General features: G+C 39.7%; 1 protein-coding gene across 9 annotated transcripts in view; it reads right to left on the bottom strand.

Moving 5' to 3' along the window:
• CEP112 (centrosomal protein 112) overlaps positions 1 to 23,124 on the bottom strand; it is a 504,767-nt gene that overhangs the window by 120,554 nt on the left and 361,089 nt on the right. For 8 of the 9 annotated variants that reach the window (XR_011493899.1, XM_014847643.3, XM_070483473.1 and 5 more), the window contains one exon: positions 20,592 to 20,741. The exons of the other annotated variant lie outside the window; for it this stretch is intronic. Coding sequence is in view for 7 of the 8 variants with exons in the window: in XM_014847643.3 (XP_014703129.2) it covers positions 20,592 to 20,741 (150 nt within the window). In the remaining variant the exon portion in view is untranslated. The remainder of the gene's footprint in view (positions 1 to 20,591; positions 20,742 to 23,124) is intronic. 9 annotated transcript variants of the gene reach the window in all.

Below are 23,124 nucleotides of genomic sequence, written 5' to 3'. Positions count from 1 at the left end.
GACTGTAAATATTTTTTTCTGACAACTTTTCTCTATTTTTATAAAATTCGACTCAATAACACTCCATCCTTGACTAAGCGAATGTGCTGAGATATAAAGGGGATATTTTGATATATCTTGACTGAAAGTTGTATTTACTATTTTAATTTCGATCAAATATTTGCTGTTTGTCCATAGAATATAACCAATGACTAAAGTTTAGCCAAGAGCCTCCTTCAACTCATCCCGTGAGGAAGACGGCCTCTTTCCAGGGGCCCCTTAATGTTAATGTCTATTTCACTAGTTGTTAAACACATACTTGTATTAAATTCTACTGACTGTTTTTTTCCAGGAGGATTTAGTTTAACTTTCTTTTTTTTTGACATACTTGTTTATGTTTATTGATAAAATGAAAGGAATTTTTATGTCATGAAATAATCTAGCCTCAACATGATGAAATAAAAACTTGGCTCATATGGAGAAAGGAAAGGGAAAGCCAACTTTTCCGAGCTTCTAGATAATTGAGGGACTGACGATGGAGAGAGGACAGACCAGAAAATGTTCTTATTTTCGGGTAAAGCCTGTAAGTATGATTGTTCTCTTAGCCCTAAAAATTTTTTCAAGTGTTTCCACATGAAAAATTCCAAGAAATGCTATTAATGATTTGCCTCAGAGACACGGAGAAAGGGGGAAGAAAGGAGGAGTGAGGAGGGAAGTTTGAGGACTCATCCCAAAACAGGGCATGGAGTACAGGATTTTTGGATGCTTAAGAAGTTAAACTGCTTTTCTCTGCATATGTTGCAGAGAAAAAGAGAGAGCTTTCTAAGAGGAACTGTGTTTTTATCGCTTTATACAGTCCACACAAAAGTGGACACGAGGCCTGGGTGTGTTTGGCAGTGAACGTCCGGTGAGCTGACAAATGAGTGCTGAGTGACCACGGCGTCTGAGGCACTGGGCTCAGCTCTGGGCTCGCAGTGAGTGGCTCTGTTCTTATAGAGCTCAGAGGCCAGCGGGAGGTGTGGAGAAGTAACAGCAATCACTTTGTTACATGTGTCCACGCTACAGCGGGAACATCAGAGGGCACAAGAGGAGCAGGAAGGATGGAACGTAAGCCAGTTGTGGGAGCCTGGGATGGCTAAGGAAGTATGTCTAGAGATAGAGACACCTAAAATGAGACCTGTAGCATGAGCAGGAGTGGGACAGGGGAAGGGGCAAAGGCTTGCCATATTTGAAGAGTTAAAGGTGAGTAGTGGCAGGAGTGTGGGGGGGGCAAGGAGGCAAGAGGTGAGAGATGGCCAAGACAGGCTGGTGGTCATGGAGTCTTGCAGGCCTTGTTAGAGCATTGGGGCTGTATCTTCAGGCCCACAGAGACCCAGTGAAGTAAAGATCACTCTAGATGTGGTACAGGGAAGAGACTGCATGGGGAGAAGCCTGGGTGGGAGCCTGCTCAGAATCAGGAGAGAGCTGGCGCATCCCTGCATTAGGGGAAGGGCCTTGTGGATGCAGAGAAGACGGTGAGCCAAAGTCAAGATTAGAACTAAGTGACTGGATGCCTGTGGGAAATGACAGAAGAGGAGAAAAGGAAGGACAGTGCCATTAACTGCATTTGGGAACCAGAAGCAGAAGCAAGTGTAAAAGGCTTCAGATAATTTCAGTTTTGGGTATGGTGAGTTTCAGGTTTTTATAGGACATATTGAGATCTGTGTAGTTTTCCAGGAAGCTTCCAGAAAGATCTGGAATGCAGTAAGATCTGAGAGATCTGGGGTAGAGATAAAAAGTTGCCAGTTGTCAAAATATAGGTGGTAGTGGATGAGATTGCCTACATGAGATCATTGAGCCTAATTAGAAAAAGAAGCCCAGAACAGTGCCCCTGAGGAACAACGGGGTTTGAGGGCAAGAGAGACAAAGGGGCCCATCAATGTGACCTGGAGGGAGCTGTCTTCCACTGTGTCAGACACTGCAGAGGAGTCACGCAGATCAAGGCTGAGCATCCAGTGGATTTAGTAACAAGGATGCCATGGGCAACCCAAAGAGCAGCTTCTGTGGAGTGACGGGGACAGAAGTCAGACTGTAAAGTAATAAGAAATGAGTAGGAATGGAGTATGGACAGTGGCTAGAAGCAGAATAAGATCAAGAGGTTTATTTAATATGGGTTATATTTGAACACATCTCAACTCATTGGATAGGGTGTTTTTAAAAAATAATTTAACAATTATGTATATGTAGGACTCATTAAATAGAAAACACTATTCTAAATGCTTTTCAAGCATTTGCATTTAATTCTCTCAGCAAGTCCCATAAGTTCTAGTATTATTTCCTTTTTTTTGAGGAAGATTAGATATGAGCTAACATCTGCTGCCAATCCTCATCTTTTTGCTGAGGAAGATTGGCCCTGAGCTAACTTCCTTGCCCATCTTCCTCTATTTTATTTTTGGGATGCCTGCCAAAGCATGGCTTGATAAGCGGTGTGTAGGTCTGCACCCAGGAAGCTGCTGAAGCGGAGCGTGAGAACTTAACCACTACGCCACCAGACCAGCCCCAGTTATGATTTCGATTTTTTGAAATGAGGAAGCTGGGGCACAGAGAGGTTAAGCAAGTTGTCTGAGGTTTCTAAATGGTGGAGCAGTCTGGCAGTCTGCTCCAGAATCCATATTATTAAGCCCTATACTTCTCTCTAACACAGCACATGCAAGACAATCTAAGCGCATACGTTGAGCCTTAGAAAAATAAAACAGTGGTAACATTAAAAAGATCGAGTTTCATGTAACACTTCATAGTTTGGCAAAGGCTGAAAAATTACTCAAAGTAATACAGAGCCTACCATCTTCATTCCACTGTGATAGTGTCCTTCCAAAAATCAACAACACTGCAGTATTGACTCTTTTTATTTATCCAGTGATCATTTGACATCATAGACATAAAGTCATTTGAACTAAATGCATCCTCAAAATAACTGGTTTCCTCTTGGAAAACAAATTCCTCAGGCTTCTCACAAATCAATCTCGGGAGAAGTCTCTTTGCTGAGCCTCCATATCTACGACGCTACACGAGATGGTTATTCAGCAACAGTTACTCCCTTTGGAAGGCTCTTTAAATTAGGTAAAATGTTAAGAAAGTTGCTTTTCAAATCATGATCTCTTTTCTAAATTGGCCTTGAACATTTTGTTTCCAAGGACAACTAGTGATAATTAGAAAAAACCCCAACATCACAGCAAGCAACAAAGCCAGCTCCTGAAGGAAACAATTCCAAAACGGTTCAAGTGAGAAATGGTCTTGCTGAGCCCACTCCAAAGTTCTGCGTGAGTCACAAGGAACCATAGAGGATGTGGGGAAGATGCTTCATCCATTTTGGCAGCTCACATACATTTAAAGTAAAAATAGTATTTTCATTTCCACGTGTATTTGAATACATGGAGTACTAGGGAAAGACCAAAAACTTGGAAGTGTTGGGTTCAAGGCTTGGTGCTGCCAACACCTACGAGAAAAGGACCAGGCACTTCCCCTCGGGTGGGCTCAAGATTTTTATTTGTGAAATGGGGTACAAGGATGGGGAGAATGTGAGGTCAGTGGGGCCAATTCTCTAGGATTCTTTTCAGCTTTAGATTCTATCAATCAATGAAATAACATGGAACTATGATTTTTGCTGGTATAAAAGGAAACAGTTTCACATGAATCCACTAACTTTAATACTCTGCTTATCAAACTTTTTTAAGAATAAAGGAAAGATGGATGAGAACATGATGTTTGAGAACAGAGAGATGGTGAGCTTGAGCGGAAAACTGCCATCAAGAAGGAAAGAAGAGAAATCAGAATAAAAACTCAGCTAGAGGAAACGTGACACAGGATCTGAGGGACAAGACTGCTATGTGAAGCGGTCAGAGCTCAGGAGCAGTTTTAATGACAAAGCATTAGGCCAAGAAGGGAAATGGCAGACTTGTTAGCAAGGCTGAAGCAGGGGCCACAGCAAAGTTGATGCCATGGATGAACAGCAATTGTCCAGGTTCGGAGGACTCTAGGTGAAGCACACATACACCTTTGGCCTCTCCAAACAAGCACATCTTACACTATACAGTGTGTTCAAAGAAGAATTCCCGTGCAGTCAGAGGTGAAACACAAACTCCCTTGCGATGTCAATAATGAACTTGTTCCATATTCTTACAGGGGCCCAAACTGTTTCCGTATCCTTCCCATGAGACATGAACTCACAACAAGGGGTTGTTTACTAACTATACCAACGAAAAAATTAGGCCAAACTCAGAATTGGTAAACAATGATTTGCAGATACTACTTAAAAATAAAATGAAACTAGATAAGCCAGCTTGGAAAATAGAGAGGAAAGTAAATCTCTCTCTCTGAGGAACACCAGTATGTGATAAAATTTGAAATAGTTTTTTAAACAAAAATGAAATACTACTGACAAAAAATGATTCACTATTCAAAAACTAGCAGTTCAGCTGAGGTCTGGTCAGAGCTGTAGAGGAAGGTAAGTGTACTGGGAGGAAGGTGAGAAGAAAGCCGCTCTCTGGATGAGGAAATGCTGGCCAGCATCGCTTTTGAATTTGGAATGAATCTGCCACTAGGAATGGCAATAAAAAAAGATGGAAAAAAAAGCAAGTGGGAAGAAAAGAAAAAATAATGCTTGTTTCTAAGAATGCTGCTGCTTTGTTTTATGAACTAGTCTATTTGTTTTGGCCCCAACTAAACTCAAGAATGTTTTCTGCATATTTTACAGTGTAGTTTATAGACATCAAAGGAACAATCTCTCCTTTCATCATTATTTACACATAAAAATAATGCAATTTGTGGTGCATGTAAGATGTTACTTCTTAAAAAGCTCTCGAGTCTAATTTATTAATTGCTTGAGATTTAAAGTTAAACAAGGGTGAGATGCAAATCATATGTTACTCCGAAATATTTTACCACCAAATCTTGTTTTATTAATGAGATGTTGAGCAGCCATATGAATATTTATTTAGGTGGTTAGGGGCTTTATGAAGAATCCTGGAGCAAGTGACAGAGACATAAAAGCAAAAGGGTTCTGCCTCTCTTGAAAAAAATGGGGGCTGTTTCTTTGTTTTTAATTCCACTTTTTCCTCTGTGCTTCCAACATTAAAGCATTCCTGTAACCCACCAACCACCCCAGATCTCTTTCCATCCAAATCTTTCGTTTCAGCTGCTACTACTGCTGCTCTGAGAGCAAAAGCCTCCTACTGCCAGCCCTGGGGATAACATTTTGGTCTTTTGTGACGGCATGATAACATCGCATTATTTTTTTTCCAATTATACACATTTGGAAAACACAATGCATGTACAAAACTAGGTTTTTAAAATTAATTTATTGATTTTGATTTAGTTCTTTAGAAACTGTGTAAAGTTGTATAGATTAACTCTTTTATTATATATTTCTTTATGCAACAAATCCCCTAAAAATAACACTATAAAAATGTAAGGCTGAGTGAGCTAAGCCCATCTTAAAACTTTTCCACGATTTATGAGGCACACTTATGCAGAATCGTTATGATTATACAACTTTTTATTCATAGCTTCACTTTTTTCTAAGAATGTATAATAACTGTTGGAAGATAAATATGCATATATATACATATCTTATATATATGTATATACATTCTATCTTTTCTGGAAAAGTATATACACACAAGCAAACACACACACACACACACACATATATACATACATTCCATTTCCTTTTTTAAAAATATACTTATGACTCAGTCTGTACATGTAAACATGGGATCATGTAAAGTACAGACAGAAATACTTATGAAGTCAGGTGTTAAACTTCCGTAGCAACGTAGGTGATCTGAAAGTCCACCAACAGGCTGTCCTGCTCCAGGGCTCCTCCTCCCATTGCAGTCTAGCCCCTTCGCTTCTCCTCTGTGGCCTCTTCCATTCCTCTGCCCTCAACGCTGCCCACCTTCCATGTGAAGACCTTAGCGCTCTATTCCTCAGGCTCCCAAATTACTCTCTAGCTCCCCTCTCCCCCTTTCCCCTCCAGATACCACTTCCTAGTCCTTCAAGTGGATGATCTCATCTAATTGTTAGGAACAAAGTCTCTGATTAAACAACTTCATATTAGACTGTGAATTACTTCAAGCAGTTTAATATGCTAACATATAAAGGATGTCTGCCTCTTAAAAGAGTTTTCTAATTCAAAAGCTTAAATATTTAACTGCAGTTTTTTGGGGTTTTTTTGCTGTGTCTATGGGGATCCCTACTTCTTTTAACTGCAAGGTTGGTGTTGATGTATTTAAATCTGCCTTAAATAAAACAATAATATACACGAAATTTATCATTTAATGACTAAAGATTATATCCTTTAAATCGACCAATTCTTTATTTTTGGGTGCCCAGTTCTGTGGGTGCTGTGCAGAAACCAGAAGTATGAGACATGATACACTAAGAGAATCACTAAGCATTAATAACAGAACTTAATGAAAAGATAAGGTCCCCAGGGACTGGGGCAGCCAGAAAAGCTTCATGGAGGAGACAGGTAGGACCTCTAGACGGCCTTGCTAATACTTGACAATCCGAGGGCTAAAGACACGGCTGCGGTGAGGGGAAGGGGCACACCATGAGTGAAGGCAGGATGCAGGCGACAACATGTACTTGTGGACAGTGAGAAGACCAGCTTGACTAGAACAGAACGTGCATGTTGAGGAATACTGAGAAATCTGGATGGGCTTTTTGAGAGCCAGGCAGAAGAATCTGCCTGCTTACAAGGAGGTGTTATAAGTAATCTTCTAAATTTAATTTAGTAATATGACATTGTAAGAAATTAAATCATTGAAAGATATAAAATGAAAAAGTTCTATTCCCCCAAGATAACCAGTTACCCATTTTTTAGACCCAAATTCTTTTTTTAAGAAAGACAGACAGGAGGCCGGCCCAGTGGCGTAGTGGTTAAGTTTACACACTCCACTTCGGGAACCCTGGGTCCATGGGTTCAGATCCCAGTCGTGGACCTACCCACTGCTCATCAAGCCATGCTCTCGTGGCGTCCCACATACAAAACAGAGGAAGACTGTCCCAGACATTGGCTCAGGGACAAGCTTCCTCACGCAAAAAGAGGAAGACTGGCAACAGATGTTAGCTCAGGGCCGATCCTGCTTACCAGAAAAAAAAGAAAGGCAGACTGCCACATGCGGCACCTCATTTGGATGTGTCTGGAGTCTTGGAAGCTCGGCCATCCTACATTCTCCTACAAACTGACCTTGAGAGCTTGTGTGCAAGTTCCAGCAGGGGAGCACAGCAACTCATATATCCTTGACTGAAGAATGGTCCTCCTTTACCAGGGAAGGTCGTCCTCTTCGACAGAGCACACAGCTTCGAGAGGGACACACATGGAGCAGGGAGGGAGGAAGGGGACACCCACCTAACCAGCCAGATCAGCTGAATCAACCCTGGCAATCAATCCGGTGACAGATATCCTAGCCAGATTGTCCTCACATCTGAGACCCAATTTTAAATGTATATGACATTCTGCATTCTTTTCACTTACTCCATATTGGCAATCTTGTCTCATTTCACTTAGAGATCTACTTCATTCTTTTAAAATGGCCTCATAATATCCCACTGTATGGATGTATCATAATTTACTTTTTCCCTAGCTTTTTCTTCAGATAATGATACAAAGACATTGCATTTCCTTGCAAGTATATCCAGGAGATAAATTCCTAGCAGTGGAACTGCTGAGCCAAAGGTTATGTGCACTTAAGGTGGTGGTGGATACTCCCACACTGCCCTCCAGAGAGGCTGCACGGACTCATACTCCCAGCAATAGCGCATCATTGGGTACTTTTTCAAATTCAAAGTTGATGCCCATCAAGTGGCAGCCAGGCCCTTTGAAACTTTGTAGTTTTGATTCACATTTCTTTAATTATGAATGAGAATAAGCATACTTTTCACGTTTGCTGAATTCACAACGTGAATTCTGTGTTCGGATCCTTTGCTCTTTTTGTCTGCTGGCTTGTTAGTCTTTTCCTATTGATTCCTGAACACTCTTTGTAAGGCAGGGAAATCAGTGATTTAAGATTTCTCTGGCAGAGTTCTTCATCCTGGACTGGAGCTGAGAGATTTTGGCAGGGGCGTCAGCTGAGAGGAGGCTGTTTTAAATCAATCGCAAGTTGAGAAGGGCCCTGAAGAGGGTCATATCAGAGGAATAAGAAAGTGCATGCTAGGACTCTGATGATAGACTTGAGATAAACTGGGATGAAGGAGACAAAGGACAAAGATGAATCCCAAGTTTCTAGCAAGAAACAGAAAGACTGGGGGTAACACTGACAGACTGGAAAGACGAGCCAGTTTGGAAGGGAAGACGATAATTCAATGTTATAGTTACTGAGTTTTAAATAGCAGTACATCCTCCAAAGAAGATGATTTACAGGCAGTGGGAGATACAGGACCCAACCAGGAATCAGGCCGAGGCTTCTGGGAACCATCTCTGCAGAAGTGACAGCTGAAGTCACAGAGGAGATGAGCTCACTGTGGAAGAGAAAAGGAAAAGCAAAGCCCGGGACACAGACTTGAGGAACACCCAACTAGGAGGGAGAGAGATTAATAGAGGAGACAAGTAAAAGAAGTAGCATATAAACCAAGTGAAGAGTCAGTTTCTAGAGCAGGGGTTAGAAAACTATGACCAGCAGGCCAAATCTGGCACCAAGCCTGTTTTTGTAAATAAAGTTTTATTGGAACATAGCCATGCCCACTTGTTGACAGATTGTCTATGGCTGCTTTCATACCACAACAGCAAGAGCTGAGTAACTGTGACAGAGACCGTATGGCCCAGAAAGCCTAAAATATTTACCATCTGGCCCTTTACAGAAAAAGTTTGCCAAACTCCGTTCTAGAAGGAAACTTGTTGGTCAATATAGTCAAATGCTGCATGAAAGTCAGAGAATGATTAGAAGTGAGCAAACACTATTGTATTTAGAGAGGGGGTAACTTTCTGTATTATGTTGGGATTAGAAAAGGAATTTTAAGGGAATATTTGGAAGAGCCGAATCATATAAATATCAGAAAAAGCAGAGCAAGCAACTGGTCAGTAGCTGGAAAGAGTAGCAAGAGTAACAGCGGAATGCTGCCTATCCACCCGTCCATCCAAATACCCCTTGTGTTGAGAAGGTTGAGTGTCACCATGACCACGGGGATTTGAGCTGGAAGTCAGTTTCTTCAAGAAAGTGGGGGAAATGGCTTACTGTGGCAGCAGTAAGCTGGTCAATGTTTAATAATTGGCTCTCAAAAAATACTTGTGGCAGTGTGCACTGACTTTCATGGTGCACACATTCCAGCTGGCAGAATTCCTGACAATTTAACAATCGGCTCGCTCAAGCCAGTACAAGCCGATGCCAGCACACCAACTGGGTGTTGCTGCCACCAGTGCTGAAGCTGGAGGATGGCATATAGGAAGACAAGAGCAAAGTGTTGAATTCTTTAGGAAGAAATCCTGGGGAGCAAGAGATAATATCATGATAGTTAAAAGGAAGAGGCATGAACTTCAATATTGATAAACGGTGAAAGAGAGGTTGGTCAAGAGTCGCCAGAGACTGAACAGAAACCCAGCTTCTGCTAGAGAGAATAGGCAAACAGCCAATTCAATCAAAATATCACAACATTATTTACCATAATGAATATATTAAATCCTTATCAAGTCTTCTAATAATTAGGATTCCATAGAACCCTGGATATACATGTGTGTGTGAATATATACCATTGTGTGCATATACACATTGTATATATGCAGTGATCATTCAGTAATTTTGGTTTTTGAGGCTTACAATGATATATTTCAGCTCATATGTTCATCATACTGACTTTGAAATCGTTTCTGATATAGTTCAGAATTATTAGAGATTGAAATATTTCTAAATAGTTATTTGTTAATTTTTTTAAATATTAAAAAAACTAAATGATGCATATATATTCCAATATTTGACTAACCAAAGCAATTCCTATTTTGGACCATGTGATAATAAAATTAACCATATACAGTCACTCAGTGACTTCTGAAGATAAAATTTACCTACCATGGGTGAAGGAGATTCTGTTTTCACCTGTACTCCTTCAATCACTCTCTCAGTCATTCGTGCATTCACTCATCAAATCCTAACTGATTCCTTAGTATACATAGGGCAGTCCCATGGGCTAAAAATATTTTTCCTAGTGCTTGAAGGATTTTGTCCTCTGAATAAATAATCTTCAACTAGTCTTTAAATAAAATAAAAATTTGCCAGCAAATAGAGCTGGAGGAAGGATATGGAGTAAAATACTTTGGGGGGAGAACTGTGCATTTCTTCTCTACTCATTTACTGTTATTGCTTCTCCTTACTCTAGGAAGAAAAGTCATAATTCACTGTCACACTGTATCCAGGCTTATCTTCCAGAGCATTCTTCCTGGAAAATGGGACTTTTGCTTTATGCTACTATGACTAAATGGCTCTGTCTTCCTTTCTGAGTGAGGAGGCAAGCCTTCTTGGGTGGGATGGAAAATGCATTTCTATTCTTAGCATTATTAATTCTAATTCAGGAGGGCACAAAGAAAATGCCACTTCCCTCTGCGCCTTTAGGACATGCATGCAGGGGAGACAAGAATTAAATAATGAACAGGTCCCAAACAAAGCCATTTGATGCTAGACACTGAGATGTCTTTCTGTTTCTCAATGCTACTAAAACCCCACAATGAGGTTTGTAATTTTATTCTTTGGGAAATGGATTCCTGTAAGCTTTTAGCACAGTGAGAATTGCCCAATCTTATGAAATATTCTCCCCCCCCCCCCCCCCCCCCCCCCCGCCCCAAGCCCTTCTGGTAACACAGACCAGATTTCTAGATGTCCTACTGGCAGCCGACCTTTTCTCGTGAACTCCAGTCAGTGGCCAAGGGAGAGAAGCATCAATGCTTTAAAATCTCTTTTCTGTGCCTGCAAGCAAAAATTTTACAACATTTCTCCTTGATATGAAATCTCTGCTTGGACATCTGGCTTCACAGTGAGGAACTTTCAATACACTAGCTTCAAAGAAAGGGTTTAGCCCTGGTGGTGCGGTGATGCCAGAAGAATGTTCCACAGTCTTTCTGTAGAACTACTTCTAACCAATTCCCCCAGTGAACCTCTGTTGAGTCAGGGGCTATTGTAACGAACATTTAGATAACTTGGCTTTGGTGCACAGCCTTTTGGGAGACTTTCCCTGGAGTATACAAATTATGCTCTCAAATAATATACACAAGGTCTAGGATTTTATCAGAAAATGCCTAATCAGGCAAAAGACATCACTGTTACCAAAGATCGGAGTTGTTTTCACATAACTGCTGTACTATCACAAAATATTTACAAGCTTGCTGCCATCAATAAAATAACATGAGAATAAAGTGAACTTATTAGTTTTCAGAGCCTTGATTTATGAGGCAACATCATTAATTTATTCAGCATATTTTTAGCACTTCCATCAAACCAAACATCGTGGTAAGTGCTTGCTCTCAAGAAGCTTAGAGTCTAGTAGGTGAGAAAGAGAATTAATCAAAATACAGATTCACAATCTCCTATCTGCAATCTTGGAATCCCCAAATCCTCTGAAAACCACAAATTATTTTTGAAAAGCTACAGTTAACTTGTGAGGCAACAAAACCTAACCGATGTTGCGAGGGTGTTTATAGTCTCTACTTGTCCCATTTATGGGGGATATGCATACGTTTCACTGTGCGTTTGTGTGTCTGCACAGTGTGTCTCCCCAAATCCCACTGGGGAACAGTACAGGCACCGTATCACCTCCCTCGAATCTGCAGATTCTGATTTGCAAAACACATCCAACCTCAAGGCTTTGGATAAGGGATGGTGGACAGCATCACAGTGCAGCAAAAACTCCACCAGAAGAGTGAACAAAGCTGGTACGACCTCCTCTCTCTGATACTTCACGGAAAAGATGACATTTAAGTCTTAAAGGAAAAGGACTTTACACAGAGTTCACGGGATCACAGAGAGCACGGCACGAATGTTGAGGACTGGCAGTTGATGAGGTGGAGAGGAGGGCAAGAGCTAGACAAGTGCTTCTGAAAGGTTTTGATCTCCGTACCCCTTTACCTTCTTAAAAATCAAAACTCAAAAACCTCAAAGAGGTTCTGCTATGTGGGTTATAGTTATTGATATTTACCACATTATAAATTAAAACTATGAAATATCAAAACATTTGTTAATTCATTTTAAAATGACAGTAATAAACCCATTACATGTGAACATAAATGTATTTTTTAATTAAAAATAACTATCTTCTAAAGCAAAACACATTCAGTGAGAAGAGTGGCTATGCATTATATTTTTGCAAATCTTTTTACTGTTTGCCTTAGAAGGCAGCAGAATTCTCATATCTGCTTCTGCATTCAATCTCTTGCAATATGCTGCTTTGGCTGAAGTATAGGAAGACAATCTAGTCTCGCGTGGACAAGTAACTGGAAAAGGGGGGAAGATTTTAGTAGGCTTTTCAGACAATTGTTGATATTCCTGTGATGACATCAAAATTTGACAAGTGATAGTCTCTTAAAAGTTAGTTGCCGTGTGGAATCTGAAACCCTATCTTGCTGCACCGTTGCACTGAAATCCACTGGCCTCTTTTCTACTTAGGATGGATCTTTTACCCACGCATGATTTTGTAACATCAGGTATTGGTCATGCGGAAAGCACTGGTTCCGTGAGTTATATAAATCTTCCAAATGTGATGAGCTTCATTACATCCTTCCCCCTTTCTTCCCATCACATCCTCAGTAATACCACTGCTCTCATCAGAAAAGTTTTTAAGTTGTGGGAAGCTGTCAAGCCTACAGCAAGGGCACAAGTTTTCCAAATTTCTAATTTTTGCTTGAAAGCTCATATTTTATCATTAGTAACAATAGAGTCAGTTGTTGCCCTTGAAGTGTCAGGCTCACTTTCTTCGTTTTCAAGAAAACCTCTGCCAGATACTCAAATCTGAATAAGTGTAGTTCTGCCTGTCAATTGTTCTTTCCAAGTGACTACGGTTCAGCTCACACTCCAACACAGAACTTCTTTTCCTTGAGACAACCATCTTACTTCAGGACGCAGCAGAATCGCTTCATGTGTACCTGCTATTCACATTCAAAAGATGTGCTCTCAAGGGGTGAGATTTAATCAAATTAACACACTTCATTGCTTCAGTTTTTTTTTTAAAGCACAAGTATGTGGTGGTGAAGAGAATAATGACTACCAGTACGTGAGTGTCAATGCCTTGTTTGTGCTACGACACCAGCAGTTTTACCCCCCATTGCTTTTATACCATCAGTGCAAATGTGAACACAGCAAAAAAGGCAAGTGACATCTTAGTGTTATTATGAAAATAGTTTTGATCCCTGAAAAGGTCTCAGCCTCATACAGGTCTGAGGACAACACCTTGAGAACTGTTGGTTTAGATCATGAAATGCTTTGTATGCCATGCTGACAAGCACAGGCTTTATCCTATAGGCAATGGAAAGCCACTAACGGATTTTAAGGAGCAAAGCACATGCTCCTATTTGTGCTTTAGAAAGGCCGCCTCATGACAGTGTGAGGGATGGATCTGAGAGGCCGAGCTGCTGGCAGCAATTCTACACAGGATGGACTGTAACAGGCAAGGCCAAAGAGGAGGAGGTTCTGACGAAGAAGGTAGGAACTAGTGACTGGGAAATAGGTATGAGTTTGGAGATATTTAGGTGTTATTTCTAGGAATTGACCTAAGAGACGAGAGGGAGGGGAAGAATCCATTCAGGGGGACTTCCAGAATCTGACTTGAGTGACCAGGTGGATGATGGTGGTACTTTAATTCAGATAATCAATACAAAGTGAAGAACAGGTTGGGGGGAAGGGAAGAGTGGGAGGAAGATAAATTCAGTTTACAATATGTCTAGTTTGAGCAGCCTGTGGGCCGTCCAAGTGAAACTGTGCAACAGCAGTTAGAAGTGTGGATGGAGAGTTCAGAAAAAAAGTCTGGGTGGAGGTGAAAACTCAGAATTCACTTGCATGGAAGTTTACGTGAAGGGATGAGATTGTCGAGGGACAGTACATACAGAGAAAACAGAAGAGGCTTTGAGTAATATCAACATTTGAGTGCTAAGAATAGGAAGGGGAGACAGGGAACGGGAACAAGGGTTTCAGAATGGTAGATGACCTGGGAAAGTACTGCCACGGAGCGAAGGGAGTTTTTAGAGACCATTTATGTGGCAGATTGAATCAAGGTTCACAGACGATCATGGCCTCTTACTAGAGTGGGAATACAATTTCCCTGCCCATTGATTGGATGGAAACGAAGCTGAGGCTGCAGTGATTGTTCTTCTGCTCTCCCTTTTGCACCCCTGTAATCCACCATGAGGACAGCTATTAGTCCAAGGAGACTGTGCAGACACGTAGAGCAGACCTGAACCCAGCCTAAAGCCTGGGGTCAAGCCCCGCCAATCCACAGCCTAAATCTGAGCCACACGAGTGATCTGCACATGTTGAAAGGAAAATAAATGTTTGTTATTATAAGTCACTGAGTTTGGGGGATTGTTTGTTATGTAGCATTCTTGCAGCAATAGCTGACCAACATAAGTTCCTCGTTAAATGATATTAAGGAGTCAAACAGGCTTCTAAGATCAGATGGCAGATTGATTTTCCCTCTCCCAAAACCAAATGAAGTGAGTAAACGACAGTAAAAACTGGAAAAAATGCACTAACAGCACTGAAATAGGGTAGTGAGGTAGACACAATACAAAAAACCCTCAAAAGCCTGCGGTCAAGGAAAGAAATGTGCTTCTGGAGCACACAAGAGAGTTGCACAGTGGCTCAACTTCAAAATCTGCCAGTGTCCCCTGAATCATTATTTCGCTATGAGTTAACAAAATCCTGAGAATTTTTATTAATATCACCAAATCTGGAGAGAAGAAAACTGTGAGTAGCCTCATCTTTTTCCTCTTCTGACTGAGAGAAGTGGAGATGGATACAGTGGAACAACAGGTAAATATCCAGCTGTTAATCTCTGAGGGAAGTGAAGGTGTCAGGACTCCAGAGATATACACCAAATTGGGATAATTCAAACCCCAGAGGGAGCGCATACGCCCTCTCCCATTGAGGTGGTGTGAGCCCTGAAACAAAGAGGGCAGTGAGCCCCACCTCACTGCACGCACACCTCTATCCAGCTCTGCCTTCTGCTTCCCTCGGGCCAGAGAAAATGCAGACACTACAGATAAGGTTGACTCACAGAGAGAGAGAATCACTATGCTTCAGAAACATCTGACATTGGATGTTTAACATTTAGAGGTATCCTGGTTAACTAACGAATTTATCCTGGTTAACTTACTAAACTTACATGATAAAGAAAGACTTCTTCAGGAATCCCTCAGAAAAAGCAAACCATTTACACCAGGGAAAACTTAGTCTTGATCAGCCTTCTCCACGGCAATAATAAACGCTGGATAAGCAACGTTTCAGTTCTCAAGGGAAGAAATGTGAACAAGAATATTGTGCCCATCTAACACATCATTTAAAAACAAAGGTTAATCAGCAGACATTCTGAAACATGAAACAACTCAGGGAAGATAGTACCGTGCGTCTTGAAGAAGCTACTTGACCAAGAAATCCAGCCAATTAAGAACCAAATCAAAGTAAAAACTTTGGGAATGGAGTTGCTGTGGTAAAAGGCCTAGCGGTAAGCACCACATCCATTAAAGATAGCTTGAGTATAAACCAAAGGTCGTGATTAAAGACAAATGGCGAATATCATCAACCTGGACAGTGTAAAAATACTACTACTCCTCTGTGTCAGAGGTGGTAAGGAGGGGTGATGGGAGGAAGTACGAGCGTACTAATGTACTCATTTTTCAGCCCCAAATCAAATTCTGTCCAATGTTCAACAATTCCTTCTGTTTTACTCTAGTTTCTTTCATCTGTTTAATTTAAGTAAAGTTAAGAGTTTTCTAAAACAAACAAAAATATAGAATCTGGAGTATTATCCCATTTTATAAATCTATTTGGCTTTCTTTCTCTTTTTTCCTTATATGTAGTAGGATATCTGAAATAATGATCACGTTAATGCTATGATGGTTATTTCTGGGTGATGGGATTTGGGATGACTTTAAATATTTTTAATTTTTTCCTCCCTGCATTTTGAATTATTTCTGAGCATTTGCCATTATCCATTTTTACAAAAACAATAGAGTAGATTTTCTTAAAAAAAAAGATGGATACAAATATGCCACAATGTTAATTAACAACATTGATTCTCGGTGGTAGGAATATAGACATAGATATTTTCTTCTTTGTACTATTTTGTACAGGTCAGGAGTGAATGGGAGATGAAAACTGGATGTTTAAGAGAGACGATTGTGGTGGATTTAAGATGGCCTCACAATCTCCCATTCCTCCCATTGAGAGGTGGAGGCTATTTCCCCCCAACCTGGATTCTGGGCTGGCCCTGGGACCTGTCTTGGCCAATAGAATGTGGTGGAAGTGCTCCTGTGAATTTTCCTATCGTAGCCTTAAGAGAAGTGCAGGTCTGCCCTCACCTCTTTGAGCACTTTCTCAGACACCAGCTTCCACGTAAAAAGTCTGACTACCCAGAGAGCAAGGCCACATGGAGAGGGCTGAAACCATCTTGGACGCTGAAGCCCCAGCCAAGCTTCCTGCTGAATGTAACCCCACGAGGGGCCCCAGCCAATGCTACACACTGAGCAGCAGAATCATCCAGCCTATCCCTGCCCAAGTCTCTGGTCCAAAGAATTATGGGCATATAACGTAGCTGTTGCTTTAAACCACCAAGTTTTGGGGCGGTTTGCTATGCAGCAGAGATAGCTCTTTTTAGAAGCTTGACTTCGAAGGTAAGGAGTAAGGAGTGATGAAGATTTTTTCGACCTCGACTTTTTCAGATGGGGTATACAACAGCATAAAAGATCTATTTGTATGAATGCGTTTACGTCTATAACTCTTCACACTCCAGGAATTCTGTTTTGTGAAAGACTTCACTTCATCTTTGTTTCTCAGACAGCGAGGACCACGCCTGCTCTTAGTCTCAGCCACCATGATTCCTTCATGTCCACTGGATTCCTTTAGGCTGGTGGCTCTTCCTTTTTTACTAAACTATTTTTGTTGTTTCTTATTGTAAAAGTGATGCTATAACTTAAAATATAGGGCTAAGACAAAAGAAGAAAATTACCACAGATTCCACCACTCAGAGATCTCCACCAGCAAAATTTTGATATGATTCCAATTTTGTTTCTCTTTATATGTACTTTCATGTGCAAAAATTACCTCATATGTACATAATTCTTTATAAACTGTATTTTCATTGAAAACTATCTTGTGAACATTTGCAAAATCTTTAAATATCCTTCTCCAACGTCATTTTCAATATTGCATAGTTTACGCACCATGGTGAAAAATACAGTATAGAAAGGAGATAGAGAATGCTGGTATTGTGGGTGCCTGGTATATGATAGGAGCTCACTAAATAGTTATTGGATAAATGAATGAATGCTAGAATGAGCATCTTTTTGGCTAGCTAACGCTTAGTGAAACTCTTTAATTGCCAGCTTAGGGCAAATTCTGGAAATGGGTCAAAGGCTAGGCACGTCTCTCAGGCAATTTAATAACGATAGGTATTGCCAAATTACCCTGCAGAAATGTTTTATCAAGTTACACTGCACCAGAATGGTGGCCCTTTAAGTGGGTTTTAGTAGATACTTTATATCTCAAGTTTTCTCCAAAGAATTACTTTAACGAAAGTTTTATTTATTCTGTGGCTCTGCAGAGTGAGTACTAGGTTTATTCTCCATCTCCATTCTCCATTACCAACTTGAGAGCTCAGCTCATCAACCCAGAAATGCGGTGAAGTACGTTTCACAATTAGCACGCACACTGTGTTTATAGCACTATTTAATACGAACATTTAAATACAGTAATATTTAATGTTACAAAATATTATGTACATATGAGCGTATTTTAATATATACACAGACAAGTGCATTTGGTTTCAGAAAACCAAAAACAAGCCTCATGGTGACTGTGCCTCTCTCTGAGTGTCTCTACTATCTATCTATGTATTTATATGTATAAAACACTCAAATGTAACTGGAATGTCCAAACCAGACATCTGTTGCAAACGTGCTGTTATCGTTCAGGCAGACGGAAGTCAGCATGAGGGTATCTGGGTTCATTTATGCACTCGGTCATTGACTCACTTTCATAGACTGAATGTAGAGGCTGAGATTTGGTGTAATAGTTCATAGCTGAGGCTTTCAAGTCAGAAAGTCTGTGACTTAAACTTGGCTCTCCCAGTTTAGCAGTATGACCTTGGGCTGGTTATTTAACCTCAGAGCCTCAGTTTTCCCATCTATAAGATAGGGATGATAGAAATACCTTCCTCATAAGGATTACTCTAAGGCTTAAATGAGATAACAGAACATGAGATGAATGAAATTGTTTGGCAGAGAGCCTGATACATAGTCCATGTTGAATAAATATCAGCTATTATTCCTATTATTTTTGGTAACACAGCCTGAGAAAAAAAGAACCAAGGCAATAAGTGCTAATGAATTAATTATCTTATGTAGATTAATACAAAAAAAAGTCATTCACTTTACACATAATCTAAGTGAGTGAATCAAAACTGAACTATGTCTGGGGCTGGCCCAGTGGCGCAGCAGTTAAGTTGCACATTCCACTTTGCTGGCCTGGGGTTCGTTGGTTTGGATCCTGGGTGCAGACATGGCATCACTTGGCAAGCCATGCTGTGGCAGGCGTCCCACATAGAAAAAAAGTGGAAGAAGATGGGCACGGATCTTAGCATAGGGCTAGCCCTCCTCAGCAAAAAAAAAGAGGAGGACTGGCGGCAGATGCTAGCTCAGGGCTGGTCTTCCTCAAAAAAAAAAACCAAAACCAACAAACTGAACTATATCTTATTTACACTGTAATTTTAATTATTTTCAAGTACCTGTGGTATCCATATTTGGAGGTCATAAAACATATATATTTATATATACACACTGCCATCTTTTAAATTCAGTCTTTATGATTTGACATTTTGTTGGAAATTAGGATCAGAATGTTTTTCCCGCTTAACAGGTAAATGGATTAAAACTGCAAAAACAGATAATTAAAACTAGGCAGTTATATTAATTACATTTCTTTCAAGTTTTTTTTAAACTTTAAGAAATAATGCTGGAAACTATGTTGTTACAGAGTAAAACAATTTATGTTTTCCCTTTTTGCTTCTATTGGGATTTAATTATTTACTTAAAATTTGGAAATTACCTACCACTTGGTATTTGGACATAAAGTGGAAAAGAAATTCACTTAAAATGAAATTTTTATATAATTAAAACAATTTAAACAAAGTATGTAACTCAGTTCACGTAAAGCAAAACAGTCATACAGATCAATGAGCATGTCCTACGCATTTGTAAATGGAAAAAGGCTTCCAAGGTTTTTTAAATTACCAGAATTTGGAAAAGAAACATCTTTTTTGTCTCATATCACATGTAGGGGGAAAAACGCTCACAGGTGGAAATATACAGGGAAAATCTCATTAACAACAAAATAAAATAAGTCCTCACCTCTAAAGCGAGAAGCCTTCAAGGTTTTGTCCATATCTTAAGATTTTTTATTATATTTGGTGTTGTCCAGGCTTAAAAAGGGTATATATAAAAAAGTGACTTATGTTAACATTAACTTTTCCCTAAATTACTCAGCTAGCCTACAGCAGGCTGTAGAAAAGAAAGACTGAGGGGTTAGGCAGAAAAGGGCAGCGGTAAAACCCAAATGTTTCCTTTATTTTTCTTTGCTTTGTATGATTACTCTACATGCTTTGAGTATTGTTATAACAAAGTAAAATCACTGAAAAATAATCTTTTGCTGGAAATTCTTGAAAAAAAATTTTTGTTCTCTTTTAAATCTTATTTATAAAGGTTCCCAGATGCTTATCCCCACAGATTAAACACAGCATGATGTAGACGCTTACAATAATAGTCAATGCTATGAAGCCAAGAAAAAACTACTTTGAAATCTAACTGCCTATCACCTAAAGAATCAGGGTCCAGGGAATTTTCTGTTGCTACTAAAGGTGTGATTCTCTGAAGCCATTTAGAAACAACCCCGGTTCTCAGCAGCAATGCATCTACCCTGTACTATGTGAAAGCACATCAAACGGCTGGCATTCCAAACCTCAGACAGGTTATTTCTCATTATGCGAACACATAATGAAAGGATGTGGGCAAAGAATAGAACGTAAATTGGAAGCTGACTTCTGAATTTATTAGCCAGCAGTACTGGGCTAAAACAGTCATTCTAATTTCAAGAGACAGCTCCAAAGTGGTTCTCCAGAGAAAGGACAGGGTATTTTTCAAATATTTGTTCAATGTGAATGGACTGGGCTTGCCAAAAATGACTTTTTATGCTGGCATGTGATCTCTTAGAGGGAAGTCAGCCTGAGTCACTGGATACATCAAAGGTGGAGTCCAGTGAATGGAATTACTGCAGGCTGTGTGAACAAGCCAGATACCTGCATTCATCTGCCCACTGCGGGGATCTCAGCCCTCCTTTTAATTACATTAAAGCAGCTGGTGCCACTGGTTACTGAAGTCTTCAGATTACCTTGATTGCTCGGTCATTATCTCTAATCAGCTGCTTCTTCTCATCTTCAAACTTCTGTATAACATCCTGGAGCCGCCTTTCTGCAGCAAGCTGCTGCCGGCTGTTCTCCTCTTTCAGAGAGGAAATGGTTGTCTGAAGTTCTGCTATGATCTAAAATGAAAACAGCATGCTAGAACTTCAAATTCTTCAGTGAGAGGCATCTATTTTATATGTATTTATGCTTAACAAAAGAATGGATTTGGCAAAACTCTAGTCCACAAACTAAATATTTTCAATCAACATATCACACACTATAAGGCATGAAATTCCCCACAATAAAGGCTATAATAAAACTGTGAATGGTGAGCAACTGCTGAACCAAATATATTTGGAAGACATTTCCACTATAACATTCCACAATATTTACTCATCAGAAAAAAGAACATCTGTGATCTCAAAAATATGAAAAGCATCAGATTTTATTTTCCTTAGCAATACACTTATTAGAATGAAAAAAGCTATTTTGCCTTTCATAATACTCTGAGCTGCAATAACCAAAGGACATAATGAACAAAGTTCGTTCTTCATAGTTACCTCATCCTACACAGTAATTTTTGAGTATCCACTAATGTTTGTGCATTGTGCTAAGCACTTCCAGCCCATGTGTCGTTTACTACAGTGAGACTAGCGTTATTATCGCCCATCTTTTATAAATGGAGAACCAGAGGTATAGAAAGCGGTCACATATTTTACCTTGTCGAAGACGACATCCAACCAGGGAGACAAGCAGGATGTGAACCATGCAGTCAGATCAATCACTGCACTACTCGGTTCCTCTAACCGGCCTACTTTGTTTTTCTTTTAAACAAGGTTTTGCTATTGAAGAGAAGTTTATTATACATAGTTCCAAACAGGTTGCTTTCTTCCTAACTGATATATATCCATGAAAGTTTATTTTGGTTCAAAGGTATCATTTCCAAGACTCACACAGTATTCTCTACCTTTGAGAATTGCTTTTCTCGAGGACTGACTGCCCTCCAAGTTCTCAAAGCAGTCAACTGAGGGAGTCTTTTAATTTAATGAGTTTACTGACAGCATCACTCTTCCTCTGGTTTGGATGTATGCACTTCCTTTCAAATTCAATAGTGATGACTTCTTAAAAGCAGGAAACGGTTGTTTCTTCTAATAAAAGAAACAACTTTAGTCCTGGGTTAGAATATAATTCTGTTGGTTCTGGGGGAGGAGGGCTGGTTGGTGAGAAACTCTGGACAAGTTAGTTATCTTGAAGCTCAGTTTTTCCAACTATTATTTGATGGCAAAACTAGATTACAGTGTTATAAGGCAATAAATAGAAACTGTCTGGAGTTCCACAGAAGCCAAGTCCTGTAGAAATATTAGTTGTTACCACTGACATAAATGATAGCATATTTACAATAAAATATGGAGTATTTATGCTTTTAAAAGTGAGCAAACTCACTGTAACAAAGTTTAACATTTAGAATCTGTAAATAAGTAAATATTAAAACAACTGTGAAATAAATGACAAAATACATAGTAGGAGTATGTTAGTATTTTTAAACGCAAACTTGATTGTGCTATGAGGGGAGGAATTCATTTACTGAGAATGAAGATATTTTCATTTGTTTTCTGAATTTGGATTAAATGTTGTTTCCATTCTGGCATCAATTCAATTAATTCTCATCGCACTTCTATGAAACAGGGAAGGTTAAATTCTTACAGCAAATGTCAAAAAACTGAGGCACAGAAGAATCAGCTCATTCAGGCACAGAGCAAGAAGAGCCAGAGATAAGAAAGAGCCAGATTTCCTTGGCCCAACATGAAACTTAAGATTGATATTTTATAAGAACACGGGGCCAAATAGTAAAAATAACTTCCTATTTCAGTGACTCTTGCAGTGTTTCAAGTGGAGGGGACCACAACTCTGCAGAAGTGGTGAGTTCAATTCAGTAACGTGTTTGCTGGGCGTTCAGTGTGTGTGTGTCTAGTTCTATGCAATTTTATCGCACGTATAGATTCGTATATCCACCATCATAAACACGTCAATACATTTTTAAAGTACAAAGTAATTTCATTTCTTTAGAAAGTAAGATTTAGGTTAGCCTTTAACTGACCAAGACTGAAGATAAAAATATTTCAGAGTTCTTCAAATGACCACAAGGGCATGACACAGGGATCTCTCATTTTCAGAAGATTTATGACAGCAGTACATCAAAAAGAAATAAATGCAGGTTTTGGAAGGAACTACAAGTGAAGTCCAGGATGTTCTGAGAACAGTATGCTTGCTTTTGTCTGGAAAATGAAACCTTACATTCTTTGGGGGAATAATGAGATTCCTTAGGGGAAATAATTAGATTATCTTTGGGAAGTTATTTTAAAAACTTAAGATGATGATATAGGGAGAGTGTCAAAACACTTCAGGTGAAACATATTGAATAGATAAATAGATAAGTTGATTGACAGACTGATAGATAAGATGGATATAGAGGAGTGACTAAAATACAGATAATTTTTAAAAGCAGATTTGAGATTTACT

Source organism: Equus asinus, chromosome 13 (assembly GCF_041296235.1).
Source record: "Equus asinus isolate D_3611 breed Donkey chromosome 13, EquAss-T2T_v2, whole genome shotgun sequence".
NCBI classification, from domain to species: Eukaryota; Metazoa; Chordata; class Mammalia; order Perissodactyla; family Equidae; genus Equus; species Equus asinus.
The sequence above is the reverse complement of the archived record's forward strand: the minus strand, read 5'-3'. Positions and strand labels throughout refer to the sequence as shown.